At 41.1% G+C, this 24,744-nt stretch overlaps 1 protein-coding gene across 1 annotated transcript; it reads right to left on the bottom strand.

The window, feature by feature from the left end:
• Positions 1-665: 665 nt before the first annotated feature.
• On the bottom strand, positions 666-23,040 carry LOC110507907 (retinal guanylyl cyclase 2). The gene is made up of 20 exons (XM_021588327.2): positions 22,359-23,040; positions 21,339-22,160; positions 14,317-14,618; positions 13,677-14,031; positions 13,497-13,581; positions 12,103-12,199; positions 11,882-12,016; positions 11,677-11,757; positions 11,226-11,402; positions 10,884-11,040; positions 10,143-10,292; positions 9,650-9,798; positions 6,405-6,568; positions 6,008-6,200; positions 5,687-5,861; positions 4,099-4,197; positions 3,579-3,673; positions 3,396-3,481; positions 3,062-3,143; positions 666-2,395 (listed from the first exon to the last, which is right to left on the bottom strand). Exons 2-19 carry the CDS (start codon positions 22,081-22,083, stop codon positions 3,071-3,073), a joined length of 3,318 nt encoding a protein of 1,105 aa, XP_021444002.2. The 5' UTR covers positions 22,084-22,160; positions 22,359-23,040; the 3' UTR covers positions 666-2,395; positions 3,062-3,070.
• Positions 23,041-24,744: the final 1,704 nt, after the last annotated feature.

The following is a 24,744-nucleotide window of genomic DNA, read 5'->3' as shown; positions in this document are numbered from 1 at the left end:
TGCGATTGTGCAGAACGTGTCTTAACTGTCTGGGTTCAGTGAGGAGAATGATACTCGTTCCAGTCGGCCTGATGGCCAACATTCCTCTGTCTACAGAATGGATGTGGAGATTCTTTCCCCGGAGACCCTAAGTTGCAAACGTGCGAAAGGCACACAATTCCAAAAGATTCCCCAATCTTACAGACCTTACCCACTTTTAACACAGTAGTTAGTACTGTCAGAGTTTAAGTTTTGTATAGAGCTCACTAAGTTAGGAAATCCCCATTATAGAGCTAATAAACCTAGCTGGGTGAGATTGGAGTGCAAGCTTAACATGGTGAACAGGGAGAAAGAGATCTACTCAACAAGGAAGTCAAATTTATGACACATCTCTATTGTCAATTGACAGACCTTAGACACGAAACTGTTTCAGAAACTGTTCATCAACCATAAATAATTATAAAAAACAGACATTTAGTAGAATCTGGGGTGTTAGAAACAAAGTTGCACTCCATCATCATATGCCCGTAAACAATGTAGAGAGTAAAGGACAAAGAGAATGGAGGAAACAGAAAGAGCAAGAGGTTATCTCAGCGCCATCTCCTGGTGAATAGAGGAACCATGTGGAGAATACTTTCCCTTTCCTTCTGTCTCGAAGAGCCATTGAAATAAGTGTCACATACATGTAAATAAAACAGATTTAATGAAATATATAATATTTACATGAGTCTTTGTGTCTCATAAATATCCAAGACTTATAACATAATGAATGCATCTTTACGTTACCGATTACAGACGACATGATTGATTACTTTAGTCATGTAACTGTAATCAGTAACAAATGACATTTTTCAACACTGTGCATCTTGAAAATTAAAGTTGCATACTGTATATTATTTTAATTCATTGTTCTCATAGTCTATGAAGTAGATGAAATAATAGAAGACAATAAAAGTTCACCAATATGTATCATCAAACATCCATCTGCATATATCATTGCTCATGTTATTTGGTAATGATCTATTCATGTTTTCAGCTGCATAGGTAACCCTAAAGTATGAGCTCATAGCGCCTGTAATGGACGCTCATTCATTTTCATTTATACAAGTCATACCTTCAACCAAACAAGAGATAGTACTCTTGTCCATGAAGGCATAGACATCAGACATGACAATTCTTTACTTGTCTTGTCTATGGAGAATCAGTATACTCCGTGGCTCCAAATGCCCTGCCTAAAGGAAATACGTTTTACACAAACATTACATAGACAATCTATAACAACGGGACACAGCATGCATATACTAATTATGTTTTGAATTTCTAAAAGTCAATGTAAAACATAGAAATCCAGCGTCTGTCCTTAGTTTTTGCATTGTATCATTGTCCTCAAATAGCACTCTTTTTTTTCATACAAAAAAACATGAATAATATAGGGAATTGTTTACCTAGATGCCAACAAACTTGTGGTCCATTAACAATACAGTAGATATATATCCGATTTCCTCTCACAACTGTGGAACGCTAATCTTACACCCTTACAAAGCTTTTCGGCCATAACTTAAAAATTGAATATCATATTTTGCCATAACTAACAAAATGTCTTATTTCACCCCACAACTCTCATCAGGTGGAGAGAAGTGCTCCTTTCAAAACGTTTAGAAGAGTGATAAAATATATATTTTAAAATTTGACATAACTCCTATTATGCATGTGATTAAAAGCTACAGTACAGTATGGGAGTGGAGTGATACAGTAGTACATCCTGTTGAGCACTGGGGCCTCAACTCCACTGGCCATGGGATACAATTTGTGTCAAATTGACATCCAAAGTTGATATGTTTTGGATTTTAGCTAACCATAAACCTAACCCTTTTCCTAACCTTAACTTAATTCTCCTTAGCTGCTACATTAATTATCCTAACCTGCTGCGTAAATTCTCCTCACCTGCTACGAAAAGTCAATTTTGACATAAACTGTATCCCATCTAGACAAAACCACTCCACTGACACAAAGCCACTTAGTGGCCAATGGGAGTCCAGAGACATAAGTGTATGGTTCATTAAGAAGACACGCACTATCCCTGTCACAGGACGGTAATACAACAACCTTCATTTCATTAGTGCTCTCCCTTTCTGCTGTGCTGGCCACAAACAGATTACACAGACAGAAGCCAGGAAATCCTATTAAAGGAGGCCACGTAAGCTGCAGTGAGCAGGCCGGTCCATGCCCTCTGTCCTCCAGTTCTTCATCATCCCTTTCTCTTCCTCCCTCTCTCTCTTTGGATGTGTCCTCTTCTCCCCGTGTTTGTCTCTCTCCGTCTGTCTCGTCTGCTCATATTTTAGGCTTGTCCACCTCCCGGTTGGCCTTGCGAAATATCGTCTTGATCTCATCTGTCACCATCTCTTGCCAGTTGTCCCTGAGAATGGAAGATCAAATAACATTTAAACATATTTCCACTTAATATTTCCACAGTAGTCTAGTAGGCCTATCAGATTATAATAGACAAGACAGCTGGTGAGATGAGACGAGAGGACATGGCAGAAGAAGCATGACTAAGAATGTTAATTGTCTTAGAGAACAGGAGGCTGGAGAGGGAAGGACGGCTCATAATAATGTCTGGAATGGAGTGAACAGAGTGAATTCCATTAATTCCGTTCCAGCCATTTCTATGAGCCCGTACTCTCCAATTAAGGTGTCACCAGCCACCAGTGTCTCAGAGGTGCTGCCTCAAATGAGAGGGTGAGAAGAAAGGAAGGACGGAAATGAGGGTGAACCACTCACAATGGAAAGAGATTATCCAAAACGAACAGAGCTTTTCTGGGATGGTCAAGCTCTGCTTTAACGGTATTGAAGGTGATAAGATTAGAATATTAGAGAAGAGATCAGATCAAGACTTGAAGAGATCAGATCAAGAGACTATGGTAAGACAGTATAGGGTATAGGGGGCGGGGGAGTAGTGGAGGGGGCTCAACAAAATCCCATAGATTGAGAAATCCACAAACTCCATGCAACAGAAGAACCCACACAACAACTAGCATTCCACCATGACACAACAGAGCACGGCATGCAAGTTGCTAGCTACCTCCTCAAATCAAGTTTTTTTCTCCGTTTTTTTCCCCTTGTACGCAGCTATATCCTCTGGGTTCAGTCCATGATTGTCATCCCTAAAGTAGGCAAAACATGCAATGCCACCATAACAGCATCAATCCCATCCTAGTTTTCAATGGGGCTCCATTTTGCTCATGTAGTGAATGATGAGAAAATGTGTGAAATGACTACACATAAACACATAAAACTGCTGTATAATCAATGCACAAATATTCACCAAATGAAATGTAGACATGTTAAGATTCACTTAGGGTGGTTCTCGCCAGGGTGTCAACATAAGGTACTGTATTGTGAGTGTGAGTTGTTACCCTGGTTTAATCTCTGGAGGGTTCGGTAAAGGCTTTGTGAAGTTTTCTTTCCCAACCAGCCAGTATGTCTCTTCAATGCCTTTACCCTGTAGGAACACATCATTATTCATCATTTATTTATAAACAGTTGAAAGAGATCCTACAGGTGAACACAGAGGATAATGTATTGTGAGGTGTTTATACCTTCAGCTCTGTCATGCCCCTGACGTCTATCTTGTAGCCCTCGTTGAGGGAGCGCAGGATCTTCACAGTGCTCATGTTCACATGAATTCTATAAGCTGAACGGAAATAACACTGTCACTACAAACCATACCATAATGCAGACATCCTGAGCAGAAATACACTGAGTGAACAAAACATTAAGAACTGTTCTTTCCATAACAGACTGACCAGGTGAATCCAGGTGAAAGCTATGATCCCTTATTGATGTCACTTGTTAAATCCACTTCAATCAGTGTAGATGCAGGGGAGGAGACAAGTTAAAGAAGGATTTCTAAGCCCTGAGACAATTGAGACATGGATTGTGTATGTGTGCCATTCAGAAGGTGAATGGGCAAGACAAAATATTGAAATGCCTTTGAACAGGGTATGGTAGTAGGTGCCAGGCCAGGTGCACTGGTTTGTGTCAAGGGGGTGCAACTCAATATTAAAAAGGTGTTCTTAATGTTTTTTTAAATCAACACCAATAACCTCTGATACTCACGCAGCCCAGTGGATTCCATACGAGAGGCAGTGTTGACTGTGTCTCCAAAAAGGCAGTACCGAGGCATGGTCAGACCCACCACCCCAGCCACACATGACCCTGTACACACACAACACACATGTGCATCACATCTCAGACATCACAATGAGAAACCAAACCTTGGCCTGCTACTGTTTCAGCCATCCTCATTATGACTGATGGATCCCCACATACAGACAGTTAGAAAAGGAAATAGAATCAAAGCGATTGATTGTGATATGAAGAGTTTATTTCCAAAACGTTATATCCACACATTTTTCACGTGTTTTTTTCAGCAGAAATGATTGCTGGTTATGGGTACCTTCATGTGTGTGTAAAATATGACTGTTTCAATTAATAGATTTTTAAGTGTGCATTAAAATGTTGATTTTTTTTTTTGCAAATCGCTATATCCATTGTTTAGCTAGAATGGAATGTTTTCATACTGTATATTTGACTGTGATATTTGGTTGTCTCACCTACAGTACCAGTCAAAAGTTTGGACATACCTACTCATTCAAGGGTTTTTATTTGTACTATTTTCTACATTGTAGAATAATAGTGAAGACATCAAAACAATTAAATAACACACATAGGATCATGTAGTAAGCAAAAAAAAGTGTTAAACAAATCAAAATATATTTTATATTTGAGATTCTTCCAAGTAGCCACCCTTTGCCTTGATGACAGCTTTGCACACTTGGCATTCTCTCAACCCCAGCTTCATGAGGTAGTCACCTGGAATGCATTTCAATTAACAGGTGTGCCTTGTTAAAAGTTCATTTGTGGAATGTATTTCCTTCTTAATGCATTTGAGCCAATTAGTCGTGGTGTGACAAGGTAGGGGTGGTATACAGAAGATAACCCTATTTGGTAAAAGACCATATTATGTCAAGAACAGCTCAAATAAGCAAAGAGAAACGACAGTCCATCATTACTTTAAGACATGAAGGTCAGTTAATGCTGAAAACATTTCAAGAACTTTTAAAGTTTCTTCAAGTGCAGTCGCAAAAACCATCAATGGCTATGATGAAACTGCCTCTCATGAGGACCGCCACAGGAATGGAAGACCCAGAGTTACCTCTGCTGCAGAGGATACGTTCATTAGAGTTAGCTGCACCTCAGATTGCAGCCCAAATAAATCTTTACGTCACAAATGTATCACAGTTCTTTATTAAAAATGTAGTTATTTGTTACAGTACATTTTACTGTGTAAAACCTGGCAATACTACTTATTTATTTGTGAGTGAGGTACAAAAAAACATGATTATTTGTCTCTGAAATAAAAACATCAAGTGGTAGATTTGAAACAAATACATGTGCCACTGAACAACTCCATGTCATGTTTAGATAGTGAAAAAACACACCAATCGCTTTCATAAGTTCTTTAAAACTGTAGAAGCTAATTTACCAACATTTCTGAAAATGTATATATAGCATTTTGGAAAGAAACTCTTCATCTTTATTAACAACTCACATTGGGATTTAGCCATTGATCAACTAGCTAATATATGTGACCTAACTTCAGAGTATGTCTGCCAGGCAGGGACAACCCAATGCCCTCTCTCACCTGAGTGTATCCCTATTCGTATCCTGACGGGAATGCCGGGCATGTGGCGCATCTGGAAGGTGCCCACAGAGCTCAGGATGTTCAGGGACATGTTGGCTATCTCCGCTGCGTGTTTGTTGCCATTCCTCTTGGGAAGACCTGACGCCACCATGTAGGCGTCACCAATGGTCTCCACCTACACAATGAAAACAAACAGGCATACAATAAATCATTGCCACATTGATACTCAGTGATGCTTCCCTTGCACCGCAACCCAACCCGCAACTATGATGCTCAGCTCATTTCGGTTCAACTTAGTAGTGTGAAAATAGTATAACTGACCTTGTATACGTCGTGGTTGCTGAGCACAGCGTCGAACAGCGTGTACAGGTCATTGAGTAGGTCCACCACCTCGATGGGATCACTGAGGGAGGAGATGGTGGTGAAGCCTACTATGTCACTGAAGTAGATGGTGACCTGGTCAAAGTACTCTGGCTCCACTGTTGCACCCGTCTTCAGAGCCTCTGCCACAGAACTGTATTGTGACATGGGACATTTTGTGTTTGTGGTAATGTGACACAGAGCAACAAACAATCATTAAGAGTCAAAAGTATGGTACTGTATCATGTTATGAATGGATAATACCCTTGGCATTGTACAAGAATGATATCTTGAAATAACAAAATGCCCATTGTCTTCTTTAGTTGTCTGTGTGTGTGTGTTATAACATGAAGCTCACGGAGGCAGCATCTCAGACAGCAGTTTCTCTGTCCTCTGTTTCTCCACTTCCAGCTCCTCTGTCCTCTCTCTGATCAGGTCCTCCAGGTTAGATGAGTACTGTTCCAGCATCCGCAACATGGAGTCAATGATGTTGGTCTTCTTGCCCTTGTTGATCAGCTTGAACTGTGACACAACATCATCATCATCATCATCATCATCATTGGTGCACCACTACATTATGTAATATTATGTATGACTTATGCTCTCTGTAAAAATCCACAAAGCTATAAGCCAAGACCTTTTCTGTGTCTGAATAGCCATACTAGCGATTGCATTTTATTTGTATTTATTTGTATTTATTTTTTTAGGGGTGGATCAGCTTTAATATTGAGGATAGATTGTTGCTTCCATCAATTTAATTGTCTGCATCATTTCCAATCCCCCAGATATTATTTGGGTAAACACACATACATTACATTACATTACATTATATACATACAGTGCCTTGCGAAAGTATTCGGCCCCCTTGAACTTTGTGACCTTTTGCCACATTTCAGGCTTCAAACATAAAGATATAAAACTGTATTTTTTTGTGAAGAATCAACAACAAGTGGGACACAATCATGAAGTGGAACGACATTTATTGGATATTTCAAACTTTTTTAACAAATCAAAAACTGAAAAATTGGGCGTGCAAAATTATTCAGCCCCTTTACTTTCAGTGCAGCAAACTCTCTCCAGAAGTTCAGTGAGGATCTCTGAATGATCCAATGTTGCCCTAAATGACTAATGATGATAAATACAATCCACCTGTGTGTAATCAAGTCTCCGTATAAATGCACCTGCACTGTGATAGTCTCAGAGGTCCGTTAAAAGCGCAGAGAGCATCATGAAGAACAAGGAACACACCAGGCAGGTCCGAGATACTGTTGTGAAGAAGTTTAAAGCCGGATTTGGATACAAAAAGATTTCCCAAGCTTTAAACATCCCAAGGAGCACTGTGCAAGTGATAATATTGAAATGGAAGGCGTATCAGACCACTGCAAATCTACCAAGACCTGGCCGTCCCTCTAAACTTTCAGCTCATACAAGGAGAAGACTGATCAGAGATGCAGCCAAGAGGCCCATGATCACTCTGGATGAACTGCAGAGATCTACAGCTGAGGTGGGAGACTCTGTCCATAGGACAACAATCAGTCGTATATTGCACAAATCTGGCCTTTATGGAAGAGTGGCAAGAAGAAAGCCATTTCTTAAAGATATCCGTAAAAAGTGTCGTTTAAAGTTTGCCACAAGCCACCTGGGAGACACACCAAACATGTGGAAGAAGGTGCTCTGGTCAGATGAAACCAAAATTGAACTTTTTGGCAACAATGCAAAACGTTATGTTTGGCGTAAAAGCAACACAGCTCATCACCCTGAACACACCATCCCCACTGGTTTGGGCCTGCTTTTCTTCAGCAGGGACAGGGAAGATGGTTAAAATTGATGGGAAGATGGATGGAGCCAAATACAGGACCATTCTGGAAGAAAACCTGATGGAGTCTGCAAAAGACCTGAGACTGGGACGGAGATTTGTCTTCCAACAAGACAATGATCCAAAACATAAAGCAAAATCTACAATGGAATGGTTCAAAAATAAACATATCCAGGTGTTAGAATGGCCAAGTCAAAGTCCAGACCTGAATCCAATCGAGAATCTGTGGAAAGAACTGAAAACTGCTGTTCACAAATGCTCTCCATCCAACCTCACTGAGCTCGAGCTGTTTTGCAAGGAGGAATGGGAAAAAATTTCAGTCTCTCGATGTGCAAAACTGATAGAGACATACCCCAAGCAACTTACAGCTGTAATCGCAGCAAAAGGTGGCGCTACAAAGTATTAACTTAAGGGGGCTGAATAATTCTGCACGCCCAATTTTTCAGTTTTTGATTTGTTAAGAAAGTTTGAAATATCCAATAAATGTCGTTCCACTTCATGATTGTGTCCCACTTGTTGTTGATTCTTCACAAAAAAATAGTTTTATATCTTTATGTTTGAAGCCTGAAATGTGGCAAAAGGTCGCAAAGTTCAAGGGGGCCGAATACTTTCACAAGGCACTGTATATAGCCATTAAAAAAATATATATATATCTATATATATACACATACATACATTAAAAATCCTGATTATCTTATTTTCCATAATTAGCTATTAATATTTGTAGTAATGTAGACAATTTATGCAAAGGATTTTTACCTCTCACCAGTCTCGCCATTACCAAAATTACATTATGGCAAGCAATTATTATATTAGCAAACAATTATTGTGAATAATATATATATATATATATATATATAATACATCCTATATTGTCCCTAACATATTTTACTCCCTCGCAACAGTTGCGGGATACACACACACACACACACACACAAAACCCCTTTTCCCCACAACAACCATAGACTCATATTCTCAACAATTGCACCATTCCAGAGCCCAACTCAAGAAAGGTCTTGATTTACAAATGCACATACAGTTGCAGCTGTAAGAGAAGACCTGCAAAACTGCGCAGCATTTGCATTTTAGGTATACAAAAATAAAACGTTTTATAGTACTTGAAATGTCGAAAATAAAGTATGCTTTATATGCCAGGATGTTAAACTATACGTCTTTTCATCTAGTAGAATACGCTGCACACTTTTGAGGAAGAGAAGTGTCTTTTCAGACTAGGGTTGCACAATCCCGTGAACTTTCAATAAATTCCCTGGTTTTCCAGAAATCCTGGATGGAGGATTCCGTATTTCCTGCTTACTCCCTCCTGATTCAGTGAATCCTCAAACCGGAATCTCAGGAAGACAAGGGAATTTATTGAAAGTCATTTTAATTTTGCCTTCCCTATTCCAGACTCATGTGTGTTTGACAAGAGCTGATAATCAGCTGATAATGAGATAAGGGAACACGCTGTACCAAAATAAATGAATGATTGGGAATCAACGCAATTAAGCATTATTAGATGACATTCTCAGGACGGGTGAGCCTAGATGGTAATATTTGTTGCTTACTGCATTCATTTTTCCTAAACAGTACATTCTGAACAGTATGTAATACGATTAGTACACAGTATATTGTTTTATTAAGTAGTAGGCAAGACAGATTTCGGCCAATGAGCGCTGACAGACCAATTTCTGCTGTCCACAGCTCATAATTACCCAGACATATTCCCTGCATTAGCCTTCTATGAGACTGGCAGCAGATAACCGTGGAGACAGATGAGGGTTTCTGACCTGGTCAAAGATCTCATCGAAGGCTGGTCTGCGGTCAGGCTGTTCGCTCCAGCACTGTTTCATCAGCTGGATACACTCCAGAGGAGCCTGATCTGGGGCCACCGTGGGCCTGCACATGGGAGGAGGCTTCTTCACCTTACGGATGATCTCTGATGGTGAGGGAGAGAGAAAGAGAGGAGAGAGGTTATACTGTACAGCGGCAGCACGGGAGCATAACAACTCATTACACAGTTTATTGTCCGCTGGTACTAGACAGCTTGTCAAAGCAAAGCAGAAATTCTGTATGTACAATATGTAGCTACATCATACACTGTAGATAGGGGAATTATTGTGATTTACAACTCTGACATTACTCAATAGATGCCAGTATAACAAGTCAATCAAGTGATGTTGATTCACAGATGACAGAAGAATGACCTCAAGCTAAAACAAAAAAATGCCTCTAAGATCTAAGATTGTATGTTTTTGCTTGTTTTGTATCCCCCAAACCTACCCGCAGGAGTCAGACCCAGCATGCAATATGGAAGTCCTCGGACAACCACCTCTTGGAGTATAATGGCAAAACTATACACATCTCCTTTATAGGTCCCCTTCCGAGAGTTCTCCACGTCTCGGAGGAACTCTGGAGCTGTCCAAAACTGATCTGAGATAGAGGCACAGGGTCACGATATTGGCAAGGTAGTTAAATGCAGCACCTGGGAAGCATATAGAATCTAAATTACATAGATTATACTCACAAACTAGAAATACAAATGAATGTGTGTCAAGTCCATCTTTAAAGGTCCAATGCAGCCATTTTTATCTCGATATCAAATCATTTCTGGGTAACAATTAAGTACCTTACTGTGATTGTTTTCAATTAAAATACTCAAAAACAAACAAAAATAGCTTCTTAGTTAAATGCTATTTCTAAGCAATAATTTTGCTAGGACTGTCATGGAGTGGTCTGAGAGAGGGGCCTAACTGGAAGAGCCTAGTGGGAGGGATGTGTAACCTGCAAACTAACTGCTATTGGCAGAGAGGAGGGCAAACTCTCTTTATTATGATGTCACCAAGCGGTCCAAAACCCCACCCATGCAAAACAATCTGAAATGTAACTATCAATTCTTTTCAAACAACTCTAACAAGGCATTAACAAAAAAATGATGTTGTTGACCACACCGCTCCGTTAACGTGATATGGAAGAGTGAACATTTTCAAAAAACAAAAGTGCAGATCTAGGCATAGATGTTACCTTCAGGTGGAACTAGATTTTTTGGGGATTTCTGGGATTCCAGCAGCTCGTTAAAGCCGTAGTCTGTGATCTTGAGGACGAAGCGACCGTCCACCACACAGTTCCGTGACTTCAGCCGACCGTGAGGGAACTCTCGATGGTGCAGATACTTCATACCCTGAGAGGCCAATAAGATCAGAACTGGTAAACCATTGGTGTTACTTATGACAAAGTACCAGAAAAACATTTTAAACGTTTGATCTGCTGGCAGAAACAGTTTTTAGAAGATATTTTTTTATCTTACTGGGACAAATTAGACTTGTGGAACTAGTTTTGCAACATGATGTGTCAAACATGTCATACCTTGATTAAGTCCAGCAACAAAGAAGACTTGAACATCCATTCCAGCTTGACGTCATCGTTCCTCAGGAGGTCCTGCAGGCTGCCACGGGAACAATGCTCCGTCACCACGGCAAACATGTCACAGTCTGTGAAAAACCCCAGGAACGGATTGATGTTCTCATTTCGCAGATCCTTCATCTGGACACATTCACACAAAATGAAGACCCCAAAGTTAACAAAAACAAACTCACATCCCAGACATGACTATACATTGTAAATATGGTATTGGCACTGACCCTGTATATAACATAATCTCTTATTTCTCATCATTTCTTTATTTTTTATACACAGTATATATTTATTTTTGATTTTTATACTATTTTAGATATTGATTACTGCACCGTTGAGTAGAGCTCGCAAGCAATTCACTGTACTTGTGCTTGAACTTACTGTTGTTATGTTTTGGTTTTACCTTTGTAAAGATCTTGGTGGTGCTCTGCTTGACTTCCTTGAAATGGCCTTCTTCAAACTTTTTCAGCCACACCCAGTCGCCCTTTGAAGCCATGAAAGAAAATGTGGTTTTATTCTGGCTCCATTCTCTACAAGTCACATTGAAATATTTTAGGATAGGGATGAGAAGTCGACTTGTGGTTCAACGGTCAACGTCGTCAACCTACCTCATAGACTGCTACATTTGTGGTGTCATGTGTTGCGGTAGTGATGCTGTTCACAGAGTGGTGCAGGTCTCCTGAATGCATACCGTTGTTGTCTATTCCACTTTTAGATTCACTCAGGTCCTCTAGAGTGATTTTCTATGAGGCATAAAATAGATGACTGAACATACAGTATATCAGAAAGAAGTCATGTTGTAGAGAATCACATGGGAAAATATATTTACCCTCTTGCTAAGTTGAGGGTTGATGAACGTGAGGTCCTCTAGAGTCAGTAGGATCCGATTGGGCCCCTTCACCAACTGGATCTGCTGGATTCTCCTCCTACCAGCCAATCAGAGAGCATGTCAGCCATGGTAACAGCAAAGCAATAGCAACTATCTCTGTCTAGGTTTTTAGTCTCTATGTATCTAAACAGCAGAGGTGGGACCAAGTCATTGTTTTACAAGTCACAAGTAAGTCGCAAGTCTTAGCACTCTAGTCCCAAGTCAAGACCGACAAGTCTCAAGTCAAGTCTCAAATCCTAAACTTTGAGTTTAGAGTCCTAAACAAGTCATAATGTGCTCTTCACCAAGTGTAATACCACTTCATATTTTTAACAAGAGTAATAGTTAGTATATTACATTGACACAAATCATGAATGCTTTTAAAAAATATGTATATTTATTACTTTCCAAATAAACTTTATATTTCCACGGAAGTGCATGGTTAACCATGAGAAAGACTATTGAGGATCGCTATGGGGCGCAATCGGGCGATGTAGGCTTGTACACAATCGCCCAACCTTAACAAACAAACAAACACACACCCACCCACACACACACACACACACACACACACACACACACACACACACTCTCTGTGTGTGGTTACAGTAGGCTAACCTATGTCAATGGTTTTAGGAACAGCAGTAACATCAGGCAGGATTTAGGCTACCAACTGCCGAGCCAGTTGTAGCTCAATCTTGGGTGCAATGTTCACGTTCCTGCACTGACTGACTGTGTGGAGGCTCATTGATGTAACGTTATGTTAGCCTACATGCTACACTAGCAAATATATAAATTATATAGCTGTCTGCTATATTAGCCATGACTTACCGTTTTTTGTGCAACTTCAAATGTTGAACAAAGTTGGAAGTTGTTGCGCCTCCGTCTGTAAATTTTGCAAGTTTCGATCCGTTTTTATCGATACAGCGTAGTCGTTATATCCCAAAATAATAATTTGGGGTATCAATCTTTCCAAGGGCTCCATCTGAATTCACCCGCCGACGTTCCTCTGCACTGCCACGCGCAACTTTTTCTCAGCTGGCCCAATTTGATTGGCTGCTGTCCGATTCAAACTGTAATCTGTTAAATGAAGAGTTGATGCGTTGCACACTTTTTTTTAATAGCATCATTTTTAATATCTGGGCTTGGGGAGGATATCAAATCAGGTCGAGTCAAAAGGCTCAAGTCCAAGTTAAGTCACGAGTCATTGGTTTTAAGTCAAAGTCGAGTTGCAAGTCATCATATTTGTGACTTGAGTCTGATTCGAGTCCAAGTCATGTGACTCGAGTCCACACCTCTGCTAAACAGCATACAAATACAGTAAGAAACATGAACAGGACAGTGAGAAGAGTTACCTTACGAACAGACTTAGACCAAGTCCTCCCACGATCAGAATGAAGATGATCACAACCACCACTATGACGTAGGTTATCTCCACACCTGAGACACAGGTAAGACATGGAGACTAAATACATAGTTTGGTTGTGTGATGGAAGAAGGAAAGACACAAACTAACAGGCAAACAGGTTCTCTACCTCCAGTGCAGATAATGTTTGGTTCAAACCAACAGCTGGAGTCTGAGGGGGGAGGGGAACCCCCAGGGAAATGAATGGATTTGCCTGCGAAGCGGACCATGTCAGCGCTCAGGTCCACCAGATAGGAGCGGTACAGCTGACCCTCCCATCCGTCGGAGTCCAGGATGACATAGTTGGTCTGGCTCTCTCCTTCAGTGTCTATCTGGATCTTCTGGTTGAAGCCAGAAAACGTCATGTTCCTGGTGAAATAAGCTAGGTTGGTCCCGGAGAGCCACTGGCCAGCTCTCCTGGCATTGTGCATGGCTTTGGCAAGGAGGTAAATACCGTTGTAGATGGTTCCAAACAGGGGGTTGACCTGGAATGCAAGGCCATTGATAAATCGTTTATTTGGTTAAAATGATTAGCTTTTCTCAAACTGAGAGTGATACACTGATCTAAAACTCACCAACCAAAACAGTTATATATCAAATGGCCTGAAGACTATGGTGTTTCTCTACATAACAAATGTTCAATAAATACAATCAATGGCATATTTATAATACTATTGTAATAACAATGTAATAACATAACAATCAATTGAAATTCAGATGGAATCTACTCACATCCCACAATTGAAAATATCAAGAAACACCCTCCTCACCTGCTGTGGGACCAGTGATATGGTGAGTTCCTCAAACCTCTTGGCCATGTTGAACGCCTCGTTGAATGACATCAGATCTGAGGACACAGTGATGGTGAGCACGGCGTCGTAGGCCTGCCGCAGCTTGGTGTTGTTTTGCAGGGGGAAGTATGATGTGTTGGCATAGGGCAGGCTATAGAGGAGGGTGTCGTAGGGGACAAAAACGTAGCGGCCCTTCGTCAGACCCATCTCATGGGCCTTCAGCAGGAAGGCTGTCTGCTGCTCCCCACCAATCAGAGCAGAGTGCATGCACATGATGATCACTGGAACACACAGGACAGAGACAGTGAGGGATCACCACCTTAAAGGGGCAATCTGCAGTTGCTACATAACATTAGGGACATGAAAATAAATTATATGTACAGTGCCTTGCAAAAGTATTCATCCCCCTTGGCGTTTTTCCTATTTTGTTGCATTACAGCTTGTAATTTAAATAGATTTTTATTTGGGTTTCATGTAATGGACATACACAAAATAGACCAAATTGGTGAAGTGAAATGAAAACATTTACTTGCTTCAAAGAATAAAAAATTAAAACATGGAAAAGTGGTGTGTGCACATGTATGATGCCCCTAAATAAGATCTAGTACAATAAATTACCTTCAGAAGTCACATAATCAGTTAAATAAAGTCCACCTGTGTGCAATCTAAGTGTCACATGATCTCAGTATAAATACACCTGTTCTGAAAGGCCCAAGAGATTGCAACACCACTAAGCAAGAGGCACCACCAAGCAAGTGGCAAAATGAAGACCAAGGAGCTCTCCAAACAGGTCAGGGACAACATTGTGGAGAAGTACAGATCATGGTTGGGTTATAAAAAAATATCTGAAACTTTGAACAGCCCACTGAGCACCATTACATCTGTTATTAAAAGATTTAAAGAATATGGAACCACAACAAACCTGCCAAGAGAGGGCCAACCATGAAAACTCACAAACCAGGCAAGGAGGGCATTAATCAGAGAGGCAGCAAAGAGACCAAAGATAACCCTGAAGGAGCTGCAAAGCTCCACAGCGGAGATTGGAGTATCAGTCCAAAGGACCACTTTACACTCCACAGAGCTAGGCTTTATGGAAGAGTGGCCAGAAAAAAAGCCATTGCTTAAAGAAAAAAATAGGAGACTCCCCAAACATATGGAAGAAGGTACTCTGGTCAGATGAGACTAACATTTAGCTTTTTGGCCATCAAGGAAAACGCTATGTCTGGCGCAAACCCAACACCTCTCATCACCCCGAGAACATCATCCCCACAGTGAAGCATGGTGGTGGTAGCATCATGCTGTGGGAATGTTTTTCATCGGCAGGGACCAGTCAGGGAGGGCATCAATTCTGAAACTGGTCAGAATTGAAGGAATGATGGATGGCGCTAAATACAGGGAATTTCTTGAGGGAAACCTGTTTCAGTCTTCCAGAGATTTGAGACTGGGATGGAGGTTCACCTTCCAGCAGGACAATGACCATAAGCATACTGCTAAAGCAACACTCGAGTGGTTTAAGGGGAACATTCAAATGTTTTGAAAGGGCCTAGTCAAAGCCTAGACCTCAATCCAATTGAGAATCTGTGGTATGACTTACATATTGCTGTACACCAGCGGAACCCTTTCAACTTGAAGGAGCTGGAACAGTTTTGCCTTGAAGAATGGGCAAAAATCCAGGTGGGTAGATGTGCCAAACTTATAGAGACGTACCCCAAGAGACTTGCAGCTGTAATTGCTGCAAAAGCTGGCTCTACAAAGTATTGACTTTGTTGGGGTGAATAGTAATGCACGTTCAAGTTGTTTTGTCTTATTTCTTGTTTGTTTCTCAATAAAAAATAATGTGCATCTTCAAAGTAGTAGGCATGTTGTTTAAATCAAATGATACAAACCCCCCAAAAATCTATTTTAATTTGTGGTTGTAAGCCACTGTACAACTGTTGTACCCCATCAGAACCCAAAATATAAGCTTGTTGTTTCATGCAGACCACCATAGTCCCTGTGCCCAAGAACACTAAGATAACCTGCCTAAATGACTACCGACCCGTAGCACTCACGTCTGTAGCCATGAAGTGCATTGAAAGGCTGGTCATGGCTCACATCAACACCATTATCCCAGAAACCCTAGACCCACTCCATTTTGCATACCGCACCAACAGATCCACAGATGACACAATCGCTATTGCACTCCACACTGCCCTTTCCCACCCGGACAAAAGGAACGCCTACTTGAGAATGGTATTCATTGACTACAGCTAGCGTTCAACACCATAGTGCCCTCAAAGCTCGTCACTAAGCTAAGGACCCTGGGACGAAACACTTCCCTCTGCAACTGGATCCTGGACTTCCTGACGGGCCGCTCCCAAGTGGTAACGGTATGTAACAGCACATCTGCCAAGCAGATCCTCAACACAGGGGCCCTTCAGGGGTGCGTGCTCAGTCCCCTCCTGTACTCCCTGTTCACCCATGACTGTATGGTCATGCACAACTCCAACACCAACATTAAGTTTGCCGATGACACAACAGTGGTCTGATCACTGACAACAATGAGACAGCCTATAGGGAGAAGGTCAGAGACCTGGCAGTGTGGTGCCAGGACAACAACCTCTCCCTCAACATGATCAAGATTAAGGAGATGATTGTGGACTACAGGAAAAGGAGGGCCGAGCATGCCCCCACTCTCATCAACGGGGCTGTAGTGGAGCAGGTTGAGAGCTTCAAGTTCCTTGGTGTTCACATCACCAACGAACTGTCATGGTCCAAACACACCAAGACAGTTGTGAAGAGAGCACGACAACACCTATTCCCCCTCAGGAGACTGAAAAGATTTGGCATGGTCCTCAGATCATCAAAAGGTTCTACAGCTGCATCATCGAGAGCATCCTGACGGGTTCATCACTGCCTGGTATGGCAACTGCTCGGCCTCCGACTGCAAGGCACTACAGAGGGTAGTGCGTACGGCCCAGAACATCACTGGGGCCAAGCTTCCTGCAATCCAGGACCTCTATACCAGGCGATGTCAGAGGAAGGACCTAAAAGTTGCCAAAGACTCCAGCCACCCTATTCATAGACTGTTCTCCCTGCTACGCATGGCAAGCGGTACCGGAGCGACAAGTCTAGGTCCAAATGGCTTCTTAACAATTTCTACCCCCAAGCCATAAGACTCCTGAATGGCTAACCATTACGTTGCTGCTAATCTCTGTTTATTATCTATGCATAGTCACTTTACCTCTACCTACATATACGTACATATTACCTCAATTAACCGGTGCCCCCGCACATTGACTCTGTATCTGTACCCCCTGTATATAGTCTCGCTACTGTTATTTTATTGTTAGTTATTAGTTATTTTCAATTTTCTTCTTTTTTTTCATTTTTATTTATTTATTGTTTACTTCAGTTTATTTAGTAAATATTTTTTTCTTAAAACTGCATTGTTAGTGAAGGGCTTGTAAGTAAGGTACAGCTGTTTTATTCGACAAATTAGATCTGATTTGTTGTCAGTGGCGACCTGTCATTCATACCTGTTGTTTATTTATTGTCAGTGCTTTACATGTTATTTAATTTGTGTCACATATCAGTTTGAAAACAATGTAAAAACACATTTAATGATTGAAAAAAGCTGCATACGAACATGGTCTCTTTCTTGCTTTATTTAGTAAGGCAGCTCCAAAAAGCAGGTGTTTCAGCCTAGCTCAGTGCTTTCTGTCGTGGAAGGGCAGCCAGCGGAAAATACAGAGCGTTGGCATTGTTAATCTTCTCTAGTTGCGCCGTGATTGGCTCAGGATTCTGTCACTCATGGGGGGACACAACGTCTCTGCAGAATCTACAGGGAGAGCTATCCAGTTCAAGCCAATTTGGGTGCTACCATAGATTTACATTAGAAGTGCCCATCCAGCATGACTTCTGCCACATTGAAAACATCTGAAAACTCGAAAATAAGTGAGTTCAAGACAACTGGGAACTTGGAAAAAAACGAGCTCCGACTGGGAAAATATGCTTTGAACGGACAACCAACTCGGAATTGCAAGTCGGGAACTCTGGTCTCTTTCTAGAGCTCTGACCTGAAGATCACTTACATCATAATTCGACCTTGTTTTTTCAGAGTTCCAGGTGTCTTGAAAGCACCACAAATCCAGAGAATGTCAGACTTTGATAACAAAGTTTGAAGACAAAATTTGCCAACAAGCACAGCACAACAACACTGAGTTCAAAAATGTCTTGTATGCTGCTGCATAAATTATGTAATATGCCAGGGGGATATTGGGGGATGTTTTTCAGAGGCAGGGACTGGGAGAATAGTCCGGATCGAGGGAAAGATAAACAGAGCAAAGTACAGAGAGATCCTTGATGAAAACCTGCTCCAGAGCGCTCAGGACCTCAGACTGGGGTGAAGGTTCACCTTCCAACAGGACAATGACCCTAAGCACACAGCCAAGACAACACACGAGTGCCTTTGGGACAGGTCTCTGAATGTCATTGAGTGGCCCAACCAGAGCCCAGACTTGAACCCGATCGAACATCTCTGGAGAGACCTGAAAATAGCTGTGTAGCGATGCTCCCCATCCAACCTGACAGAGCTTGAGAGGATCAGCAGCGATAACAGGTGTGCCAAGCTTGTAGCGTCATACCCAAGACTCAAGGCTGTAACTGCTGCCAAAGGTGGTTCAACAAAGTACTGAGTAAAGTGTCTGAATACTTACGTACATGTGATTTGTTTTTTATTTAATAAAATGTGCAAAAAATTAAAAGAAATGTGCTTTGTCATTATTCTGTAGTGTGTAGATTGATGAGAGAAACAAAATATAATCCCTTTTAGAATAAGGCTGTAACATAACAAAATATGGAAAAAGGGGTCTGAATCCTTCCCGAATGCACTGTACTGTATTACACTAATACTAAGTGTCTGTTGTGTAGTAAGCTGTTAGTAACCCATGTGCCTATTTTGGTCCCTTTTCCCCCTCAGAACTTAGCCTACTGTTCTTACTTGGTGGTGCACATGTAGCGGGTAATCTGTTTTTGAGAAATGTAATTGAATACTGTAAGAGCTTTTATTTTTCTGCTTATACGCCCTCTATTTATCCTACAGTTCTGACTTGGTGTACAGAGAGAATAGTGTAAGAACTGCCCATGTTCTGAATTCTGTCGCTGTACATTTCAAAAGTGCTGAACAAAGTTATATCGACTAGTCCATCTTAGCTTACTCATTAATGTCTTAATCGAAATTATGGATTGCCTCTTATGCCCTCATCGTTCCCTTATGCCCTAGTTTGTACATCTCAATTGTTATAGGCCTATTGCTTATATAGGTCTCTCACTTGTTCATCAATTTAGGCAATGTTGGAATGATTTCATTGTTTAGCTTACTTTATGTATTATAATTAGCTCATGTGCTTTTCTTGAGGAGATACTATATAATGTTGTTGGGTCTGTAACCATGTTTGCCAGTGACATTCTCATCGTTCAAATATTTGTTATAAACAGTAACAGACCCATGTAATTCCAGTTGATATTGCAAGGGTTGTTTTGTTTGTACAATATGCTGTGATACAACCTGGTTCAAGATAGTAACACACATTGGGAAACCACACACTGAGTAAAGGAATAACAACATGAATTAATTCCATAAATAAAGTAAACACTCAACAATAATCAGATGAGGCATGAAGGTGAGTAAATTACGTCTCAACTGCTAAAGACACAACGAAACAACCAAAGGTATGCATGGAGAGAGGAATCTCTTGCTGAACGGGGAAACAGTGGCTTTATGCCACAGCTGAGCTTTCACAGGTGTGCAGCCTCAGCAGTGACAACCCTCCCATCTCACACACCTCTCCTATGCTGCACAAATCAGCTCACACAAACAGCCCACTGAATACCCCTTTCAATACTAGATTGGAGGGAGAGGGGTGGTGTGTGTGTGTGTGTGTGTGTGTGTGTGTGTGTGTGTGTGTGTGTGTGTGTGTGTGTGTGTGTGTGTGTGTGTGTGTGTGTGTGTGTGTGTGTGTGTGTGTGTGTGTGTGTGTGTGTGTGGTGTGTGTGTGTGTGTGTGTGTGTGTGTGTGTGTGTGTGTGTGGTGACTTAAAGCAGAGTAAAGTTAAGGCCTCAACATCTTGTTGAATTTAACTGAAATAACATCTGAATTTTTGTTGGTGTCCAACTTGAAAGTGCTGAACAAATAGGCCTAGCTCAGCTTGCTTATACTTAGAGTTAAGTATTAATGATATAAGAACAAACATTATGAATTTACTGAACATAAATGTAATAATTTTCGTGTATGGTTCAAAAGTCTAAACTAATTTTTGAGTTTGTTATTATTGAAGGAGAATGTGGTTCTTGTCGACTTACACAAATCCACAAGGAGTCAGTCGTAACCACATTTGTTTAAGCAAGTCAGCCATATCGGCTATGGTTTTTAGAAAGGCAGTAAATAATATGTCTCCACTGATAGCCTGGTGTAGCAGTGGTAAGGATTCACTCCATAGTGCTGAAAGGAAAGCTCTGCTGGTGGGACAGCTTTATGTAGGCCATAACCGTTTTTGGGCACCTTGGTCACCGTTATAATGCAATTAATGTATTGTTTAGTGTTGTGTAGTGGCTTTGCTGGCATGCATAAAAAAGTTTGCCCCACCAAGATTTACATGATAAAATCACCACTGCTTGTTGTACTCCAATGTTTGTAAAAAAAAGTCTCAAAACATGGTTAAAACTATAAAGTTGATATCATGGATGGTTAGTACTTATATCCATTGCTCTTTCTATGAATTTGAGAGTGGTTACAGTTCTCCAGCCCCATCCCTCAGTGATTTGTCATCATTTAAACTGTGGATTACCCCTTTAAACTGATCAGGCTCAGATTTTCTGTTGCCTAGTTAAATCAAATAAAAATAAAAAGCAGTCTTGTGAGGCTTGATAGCATAGCCTGCACTTATTTCACTCGTATCTTTTCAGTAAACAAAACATAATATAACAAAATAGAAGGTAAATATGTTCTTAAAAACACTTGCCTTTGATCTCTCCAGCAGCCTGGATTCTGCTCAGTGTGCTTTCCATCTCCGTCTCGTTCATTCCCGCCGAAGCTACTATGCCAACGGGAAGTCCCTGGCTCCGCAGGGAGTTGGCCACTTTACCAGCGGTGTCTATCCAGATATCCTCATTGGAAGACACGATGCCGATGTTGGCCCAACTGAAATGCTTCAACACGGTGAACAACACCCGTGTAGGTGACGGCAGTGTCCGTGCGAAGGTTGGGTAGCTCTTGATTCGATCCAACTCATAGTTAATACAAGCCCAGGAAAAGATAGCTTTATCCCAGTTTTTGCCCAAAAGTGAGGCTGCGTCACAGTATCCTGGATTCGTGGGTCCGACGAAACCGTCCACCATCTTCTCGTAGTACACAAATGTTGTCAATGCTTTAGACGTTTCACATGCTTCTTGCAGGATCACAAAGTCCAATTTGCTGCCCAAATCTAAACTGAAATCCTCGTTTATTCTGCCCACGGCCAGTTTAGCGGCCAGCGCAGGTAGGGCCTTGGAGTAGACCGGGTCGCAGTTCCAGGGTCCAAGGACCCCAACTTTGAAGATTAAACACTGGACACAGCACGGAAACGTCAACACCCCGAGCAGGACCCATAGCAGAAAGTTATAGAATGGCAGAGTTGCAAGGCTGTGTCTGCTCTTGAAGATGGGGCCATAGGGATAGTTGGATAAGTCCCATAGCACACCTCCAACATTTAGAGGAATACGTTGCATTATCCTGCTGGAGTATCCGTATTGGTGAGCTGTGATCTGATCCTACATCAAAGCATTATACACCAAACCAAAAACATCTGCAAAAAAAGATTAGGTTAGCCTATTCATTTTAACATAATTTATAATAAGGGTTAGGCTACTTCAAGGTTTTATAAACTGCATAAAGTTAACACAAAGTAGGCTATGTGAGAGTGAGATCACTGTATTTGATAGCATGTTATCTCAAAGAGACACTCTTGAATAGCATAGCTTTAATCATAATATGTTGCACTTACCATTGCTTTCTTTGGCCTTTTTGAAAGCTGTGAAGTCTGAGGATAGTTTTTTTAACACTCCTGTTTTTTTGCAGTAATCCTCACCTCACCATTCCAGTATTCTCTATATTTTCAATCATGTGAAATGTCATACCGTTGCCCAGTTGAAGCCACAACACCTCATTATCTTTCTGGTCTCTCCCATAAAGTGAGGCAGAGGCAGGAGCCTCAGGAGCGCCGTTGTCTGTCAACTTCAGCACCCTGGAGAGATCCTTACATGCTGTTGTTGGCGCTTGAAGAGGCTAGCGCACCTTACACAGGTCTGCTCCACCACACACAAGTAACATTTTTCTCACCTTATAATGTTAGCTCATTAGAATCAAACAGACTAACATTATGTATCCGTGTAAAGTATCCTTCTTGACAAGCAAAGGTTACCTGATGCTCAACAGGTTGCAGAAACGTAGACTACAAAAGCATGCAAAATAAAGCAATATTTTCTTCAATGTAAAACGTATTTATATTCAATGTCTAATGAATATATATTCTAAATTATAGCAGGCCAAGATCAACCACGCCAATTCAATCAAAGCCCTTTCAAAGTGACCTGTAGGCAAAACGGGTGCTGCACCCGGACCTAATCCATATTCGGTAAGGCACACTATAAGAGGATTGTCAATGTACGTTGGAGTCTCAGAAACACATAACCATCGCACAACACCTTGTTAAGATAGTAGCCTAGGCCTATATTCTGCAGAAAATCACATTTAAATTTAAATAGAGGGCTCTAAAGAAATATAATTATATGTTTTCTATTTGGCACTAATAACAGTGATGAAGATGAAAAACAAAGTATTTTATCTAGGGTCACATAACTTATTTATTTCCTTTGCCATGGAGACAGCTTGTTGCATGAACACTATGCACCGAACAATAATTGGTCTGATGCGTTTATGTGACAATGATAGGCCCCCCACTTAAGTTGAATTTGCTCTTAGGTGTAGAGGGAATAATTAACGTTAACGAAGGGTTTTCCCTGCGCGTGTATCCCCTGAGCTCCTCAATATTTGCCTGTGTCAGTCATTTCAGCTGTTTTGATGACGTGTTTCAGGAAACCAGTGCCAATTTAGACAGATTAGGCTAGTGGCAGGACCCCCCCCCCCCCCAAAAAAAAGAAAATTATACCCCTACCAGAGGTCGATCAAAACACAACCATATTTTTTCACATCTCTAATGTCTCCCATTTATGAAATGGATGGTTGTGTAAAAATATTTTACTCCAAAACTAAACAAAAAAATGCTGAATAATGCCTGGCTGGAGAGATACAATAGACGGAAATATCAACTATAAATATTTATGATGAATGTAAACTAAAATGTTTGGTAGCTGATTAATAGACAACTCAAGAAGTCAAATTGGTTCTCATTCAGCACTGTATGGTCCTGCCTGACAAGACATACATACTGTTGCACGTCTTTTGATGTTGTGGCTATTCTAACTAGCTCAAAGGAAAACAAGTGGGCTCAGACATCGAAATGAAATGTTTTGGGGTCCAAGGATCCAGCACATCTCAATGTGCATCACAAATGCAGTGAGCCAGAGGGAGGTCATGTTGGATTCAGGCAGCCTTATTAGAATAGCAATAAATCAAAGCTTCGCAACAAATCAAAGCTTACTTCTAAATAATAAGGAGGAGACTTAAGAGCCCAATAATGGAGAAACAGGTTAAACCATAGTTGGTATACCGCAAGTTGTAGACCTAGACAGAGGGTGTTCAGAGTTCTCTTTCCATTTGTGGGAGCCTCCGAGTCATTGATGCTCAAAGAGACTTGTGACTTGGAATTATTTTAAGAAGGTCATACCAAGGATCATTTTGCTATTTGATTTAGAGTTTTAAGACCCATTGATGTATCAAAGCAAAATATAAAAACATTATTTGATGAAAATGTGTTTTTGTCCTTTTAGCCCATACAAACCCATTGAATAAGAGATTCACTACATGGAACAACAGATAGTCCATCCCAAAAGGAAGCTTGTTCTGAAGTGTCGGTCCTTGTATCTGAAAGATCAGGAAACATTTATAGTTTTTTATTTGACATGTATTTAACCCCTTATTTTTTACACTAAACAGTCTCCATATATACTTTCATTAATGTTTACAACTGGTACCGGGGACCTTCAGACTGGTCTTGTCAGGCCTGTGGGCGACATGCATGTGTTCATGAGAGTCTCACCTTTCCGCAGAGGGGTCGTTTTAGTGTGTAGCCCAAACTGGACACTATAGACAAAAGTTGCCAGATCGTCTGTACAGACTTCAGACGAGTCCCAAGACACTTGTGGGGGTCGTAGAGCAAATTGAAGAAAACCATCAAGTTCGTGAGAATCTCATCTTTCCATAGAGGGGTC

Source organism: Oncorhynchus mykiss, chromosome 27, assembly GCF_013265735.2.
Source record: "Oncorhynchus mykiss isolate Arlee chromosome 27, USDA_OmykA_1.1, whole genome shotgun sequence".
NCBI lineage: Eukaryota > Metazoa > Chordata > Actinopteri > Salmoniformes > Salmonidae > Oncorhynchus > Oncorhynchus mykiss.
The sequence above is the reverse complement of the archived record's forward strand: the minus strand, read 5'-3'. Positions and strand labels throughout refer to the sequence as shown.

Bases quoted from the DNA above. Each gene is read 5' to 3' on its own strand.
- LOC110507907 (XM_021588327.2), bottom strand. From the start codon at position 22,083: ATGCAACGTATTCCTCTAAATGTTGGAGGTGTGCTATGGGACTTATCC. The intron at 5,862-6,007 runs GTCAGTTATACT...TTCATTGTGTAG, and splicing joins GCAACCACGACGTATACAAG to GTGGAGACCATTGGTGACGC. The intron at 3,144-3,395 runs GTAACAACTCAC...TGCCTACTTTAG, and splicing joins CCTCCAGAGATTAAACCAGG to GGATGACAATCATGGACTGA.